At 42.8% G+C, this 6243-nt stretch overlaps 1 protein-coding gene across 1 annotated transcript; it reads left to right on the forward strand.

The window, feature by feature from the left end:
• Positions 1-3342: 3342 nt before the first annotated feature.
• BDZ99DRAFT_491789 (uncharacterized protein) lies at positions 3343-5097 on the forward strand (the record flags this gene model as incomplete). Its single annotated transcript, XM_033723124.1, has 5 exons — positions 3343-3403; positions 3925-4175; positions 4209-4400; positions 4551-4805; positions 5050-5097. The coding sequence occupies 5 exons, from the start codon at positions 3343-3345 to the stop codon at positions 5095-5097; spliced, it is 807 nt and encodes a 268-aa protein (XP_033570407.1).
• Between the last annotated feature and the right edge of the window lie 1146 nt (positions 5098-6243).

Genomic DNA, 6243 nt, shown 5'->3' on the forward strand with positions numbered 1-6243 from the left:
AAAAAATAGAAATTAAAAAAGAAGTATTAGATATTAGAAGAGTTTAATTAGTAGGTAAATAAAAGGGTAAGATAATAAAAGTAGAATTAATAAGAAGGTAAATAGTAATATAAAGTAGTTAAAAAAAATATTATAATAAAAGTAAAATAATAAAAAAAAAAATTAAAGGTTAAAAAGTAAGTAATTATTATTGGTAAAAGAAATAAGATATTAAAATTAGAATTTAAGTAATATTCTATCAACCTATAGGTAAAACATATCGTGGCATATGCTATATTATGATTTAAAACTGAACCGTGCGCTGCAACAATATGATTTAGAAACGAAAATCAAATCATACCGTGGCAAACCCCAACCGAATTTGCTGGTTCCAACGCTGCAGGCAAGTTATCGACCATTGCGCATTAAATGCACCATTCGGATTAACAATGCGACCGTTGGATTATGTTGTCGTCGTCGCGTTGGGGTAGTTAGGGTTGTAATAATATTCGTGGCCGTGCGCAGCGATCGCAGTTAAGGCGCGAACGTAGGAGGGTAGTTAAGTACCTAAAGTTTGTAATAGATATAGTCGTTGCAAGCTATTTATAAGCCCCAGGTACCCGGAAATTAGGACCTACTATGCCACCAGTTGCACCCAGGCACGCAAGGTCGTAGATAGATCCCCCAGATATATGGTTAAGTAACGGGTGTAACAATCTAGGTGGCCAAGAGCAGGAGGCGTTGGGAAGGGTTTAAGTAGCGGTGAGAGTAGTTAAAAGCACGTCCGGCCGCTATTAACACGGCGATTAACACGTTTATTAATTATCTATTATCCAATATTCCATCATCCCATTATTATATTAAACCGTGAATCCGTTACAGCAATTATCGTAGCAATCGTATTAAACGCTATAGAATAATTCACCCGAATTTTCGAGCATATCCCGCAGTACCGCATTGTAGTTTGCCGAGTTTGTAGCCACGGTATTACTAAAACGCAGTTACAAATGCATTTAACTAAGCACCACCAGGAATTAATATTAGCAACACGAAAATCCATATAAGAGGCCGTAGCAGATATGGAAGATTGGGCCCAGAACGACAGGCAGGTTGTTTTCCCAGCACCCACCGCTAAACCCGTGCCGCATTTACCTATTTGGCATAACGGATTGAAATGTTTAGGAACCCATAAAAACGACCAGCTGTGTGGAGCTATAGTGCGCGGTTTGCAGAATATGCAGACCTATTATAAGAAGGAGTATAGGTAGGAGAATCCGCGAAAGCGAGGACGTTATTACTAAAGGCAGCAGAGCATTATGCAGCGGGCGAAGATGTGGGAAGTTAGCGTGCATTGCTAGAAATTTAGCAGCAAGGCGTCGTTGGCCCGATTGTTCCAGGTAAACGCGCACAACCCAGCCGCTAAGAGAGAAGAATAGAAGGATCCTATCCAGGAGGCATTAGAGGCCGCATTTACACAGGCAATAATTAATATTAAGAGAGCCGACAAGGAAGCGAGCAGTTAGATCCAGGCCGACGATAACCAATTTAAGGTTAATGCATAGTTAAACCGCGCCGGATGGGCAAAGCATTTAAAGAGATTAGATAGTAAGTGGTTGGAGTTGTTAATACGCAAGCCCGAGAAGAGAGAGGGAGCGTTGGCCAATTTGTATTTTGTAGTTAAGATGGTAATTTGGAAGGCGCAGTAAGCATCTAAAGCCAGCGTGGTTGGATTAGCAGCTATAAATTACATTAATCGACGTAAAACCGGCAACGAAACAAACGAGAAGCCGTTTAGCGCACGCTAGACGGGCAAGACAATAGTTAAATACAGCGCGTGTTAGTTGGCTATTATCCGTTACGTTTAGAGAACCCGCAGAATAGAGCCGATTTGCAGTAAGGAGATAGAAAAGTCGGAGAGCGAGGGCGACATCTAGAACTAGAGGCCAGTATTTAGGTTAACAGGCAAATAGGGGTTAGCGTTGGCAAAGATTAAGATAATAGTAGGGCAGGATAAAGAGGAGGATAGCAATAATAGTAATATTAGCAACAACAGCAGTAATAGCAACAACAGTTATATAATTAACGAGAAGGAGTAAGAGAGGTTAGAGGAGGCCGTTTTAGCATTTATATTAGTGTTGTTGGACCACCCGTTTACGGACAACAAGTACACCAGCGCATTAATTAGCGGCATGGCCGTTTTAGGCATTAGCCAGCGATGCGGTTAGGAAAGCGCGTTGATATACACGCCTAAGATTGCAACTATTATTAATATATCCTGCATATTGGTTTTATATTAGGCTATAAAGATGCGTAAAGAGCGCGCGGCGGATATACAACAGAAGGAGCATTTCAGCCAGAAAAACGCCGAGGAAATAGCACCGGCGCATTTTGAATTTGTGCAAGAGATGGCAGACCGGTTTATAACGTTGGTTTAATATAGCGGAATACCGCACCCTGTAGATTAGTTGCAGCGGTTAAAGGCGTATAGGATAAAGATCCGGTACACCACTAATACCGAGGGCGTAATTAAGTGGATGGACGATATATTATTGTATAGTAATATTCGATTTAGCATGCCCTAGTTACGTTCGATGGTCCACAGGTTAGTAGAAACAGCCCGGGTCGAGTTGCACCGGGATTTGTTATTGTTGGAAGAGGTTAATTAAGTTATGCGGGGGCCGTTAAGTGGACAGGAAGCTGTTGCATTGCCAGCTATTAATTGGGCGCATTTAGTAGATAACCCAGCCGAGCGACAGTCGGGATAGAGTTTTATTAAGAACCCGCGAAATTAAAAGTTAGGATTCGGGGGTGTGTATAGAAAGAGGTGGTTAAGTAATTGGGTCAGCCAGGAGCAGAAGATTAGGGAGAGGTTTATTAATGTTAGAGCCAGCAACCCAGCAGCCGCTATAGCAGCAAAAGGCAAGCAAGGGTTAGCATGGAAGGGGAAGGAGATTAAGAAGTATGCACGAGCGATGCGAGTATTCCGGCAGTATTTGGCAGCGTTGGTGCACATAACAGGTGGGTTGCCAGCGCGTGGAACAGAGTTAATAACGGTGCAGCATCGAAACAGCCCAAATAGCAACAGTAGGGGGATTTTTATTAAGGACGGGTTAGTAGTATATATAACAGTATACTACAAAGGCATAGAAGTTAGTGGAAAGGCCAAGGTTATCCACTAATATTTGCCACGCGCGGTGGGCGAATTAGTGGTGTATTATTTATAGTTGGTGTTGCTATTTTAGCAGAGGTTAGAAAGTGTATAGGGCGGTTAACTAGCAGAAATTAGTCTATTTATATAGGAGCCCGAGCCCGAAAAGGGTTAAACAATACTATAGAGGAAGCGGAGGCAGGTTTAAATTAATAATGCAGCAAGCGCAGAAGATAAAGAGGACAAAGAAGAGGAGGATAAAAAGAAGGATAAAGAGTAAGGAGAAGAAGAATGCAAAGCAATAGAAGAAACCGAAAACATTGCCGAGGATAAAGGGGGAAAGAATACAGTCCTGTTACCCGAGAAATAGAATTCCAACCGTTTAAAGATGGCATTGCAAGGAGTGTTATTGCGATAGATAGGGGTTAAGTTAAATATTATAGCATAGAGACACGGCACTAAGGCTATATACCGTTGATATATTAATTCCAAGGCGGTTGTAAAGGCGGTGGTGCAGGGCGATAAGGATAATTCGGATAATAAAGACAAAGTATTTAACATCCAGACCGGCTATAGATCCAGGATTAGAGGGGGAATATACGGTCGGTCGATTACAGAGTTAATATTTAGCACTGAGGCAAGGAGGGCATAGTTGCGGAGGGTCAGCACAGAGTAGCATCGGTTTTTGCAGTTCCCGTGCGCGATGCAGACTAAGCCGAAAAAAGGAACCCGCGCGGTAGCCGACAGAAAGGAGGCTATTAAGGAGGAATATCGACGGTGGAAGATAATAAGATTAGTGGATATAGAGCAGCAGTTGAAAGCGTTAGTAGGCGAAAAGGCCGAATTTCGGGGCGTACAGAGACCAGCATTAAAGGCTATTATGCACTATAAGAGCCCGGTAGTTGCTATTATAGGCACAGGTAGAGGCAAGAGCGTGTTGTTTATATTGCCAGCATTATGTTCAACAGGTGTAACAGTAGTAGTTGTGCTATTGGTGTCGTTGCGGGAGGATATAAAAAGCTGTTGCAACAAAGCCGGCATCGGTTGCGTTAAATAGAACAGTTAAAGTCCGCAAGAATAGGCGCAGGTCGTGTTGGTCACGCCGGAGTCGGCGGTTGGGGAGGCATTTGGCAATTTTATCAACCGACAGCGGTCGATGGGACGGTTGGACCGGATTATAATTGATAAATGCCACGTAATTTTAGATTTAGTAGGCGGGTGGAGGAGCAGGATATTGGCGTTAAGGAATTTAGTTATAATAGAAACGCAGTTAGTGTATTTAACGGCAATAATCTAGCCCCGAGAAGAGGAGGAATTTATTTAATTAATAGGGTTGCCAGCCAGGGAAGAATGCTAGTGGTTTCGGGGGCTAACAACGCGGAAAAATATTATATACCGCATTTAACAATACAATATACAACAGGAAGAGGACGCAGTTGTTAAGTTAGTAGAGAGTTTAAAGCAGAAGCACGCGGGGGGGCAGGTAATTATGTATTGCAACACGGTAAAGAAGACAATTCGATTAGCAGAAGTTTTAGAGTGCGTTTATTTCCACCAAAACGTAGGAAGCAGCAAGGAGAAGAGCGAGTTAGTAAAGCAGTTAACTAAAGGGCAACAGCAGGTGTTCACGGCCACAAACGTATTAGGGTTGGGCATTAATGCGCCAATAATTCGAGCGGTAGTGCACGTTGGAACAATTCGAAAAATGCGGCATTACGCGCAGGAGAGCGGAAGGGCAGGGCGTGATAGGCGGAAGAGTGAAGCAATAATTATGCACGGATTCCGAATAGATAAAAGAGGCGTTGTTTATAAGCAGGATTTCGGGGAGGATGTTAAGGAGGAAATACAGGGATTTATTATAGGTAGGGGTTGCATAAGAAAGATAATTAACGGTGCAATAGATGGGAACTAAAAGCGAGTAGAATGCGAAGAGGGGGAACAGAGATATTAGCGATATCGAGCGCGTTTAGGGGTAGCGGTTAATAAAGAGAAGGCAGTTATAGAAGCCGAAGCAATAACTAATATAGTAGTCGCCAACAGGGATACAGATAAGATTATTTCGATTAATTGGGATATACGCGCCAGCACGACAGTTGCAATTAAGGACGCCGATAAGCCCAACAATAATATATAGGGCGTTACTACAGCAGACAGCATGTTAGGGGTACCACCAGCAACGCCCCGGATGGAAAAGGAGGCGGTTGCAGAGAGAGTGGAATTTAAGCAGCAGTTGTCGGTTTAAAAGGCACGAGCAATTAGAGAGGCAAGTTTACAGTTAATAGAAGCGTTAGAGGTGGACAGATTAGTTAAATTAATAGAGTAGTGGAAGGTAGGTTGCCAGCAATATTAGGCATAGGAGGAAAGGAGTAAGGGGCACGATATTTAGCATTATAATAAGCCGGAAGCGGAGAATATTCGGGTAGTAATTAAGATATTTTAAGAAAAAATAAACCCGATAAAGAAGGCGCAAGGGAAGGGGGCGAAGACATTGTGGGCACCGTTTTTAGGGTATTAGGAGTGCGGATTGCCACAGGGGGTTTGCGCAAGTTATAAAAAGGATATAACGCGGGGAGGGTAGCAGAAGTAAAGGGGAAAGAAGTGTTAGTATAAGGGAGTATTAGCAGCAGCGGTGTACGCAGTATAGGTGCAGTATCCTAAGGAGTTTAGAGATTTTGTTAAGGAGGAGATGTAAAAGGGGGGGTGGAAAGAAGGCAGCGACGGGGATTAGGGGAGCATATTATAATAGTTTGGCGGGAAGGTTTAATAGGGTGGATTAGAGTTAAATCGAATATATTGGGGATTTATTAGATTTATAGAGCAGGTTAGGAGATAGGAAGTTTAGGGTTATTAGAGTTTTAAAGGGGGGGTAGGTGGGTGCCCGTGTGGGGTTAAGGGAAGGCGGCGGCAGCAAATATTTAAAGTAGGATAAGAAAGCAAGTGTTAAGTATAGAGTAAAAGTTTAAAAGAGTTTGTTTTTAAAAGGGGGGGGTAGGTGGGTGCCCGTGTGGGATTAGGGAAAGGCGGCGGCAGCGGATGTTTAGAGTAGAGTATAGAAGTAAGAGGGAAACGTAGAGTTAGAGTTTAAAAGGGGTGTTTTTTAAAAAGAGGGGGTAGGT

Source organism: Mytilinidion resinicola (assembly GCF_010093595.1).
Source record: "Mytilinidion resinicola strain CBS 304.34 unplaced genomic scaffold BDZ99scaffold_27, whole genome shotgun sequence".
Lineage (NCBI taxonomy): Eukaryota > Fungi > Ascomycota > Dothideomycetes > Mytilinidiales > Mytilinidiaceae > Mytilinidion > Mytilinidion resinicola.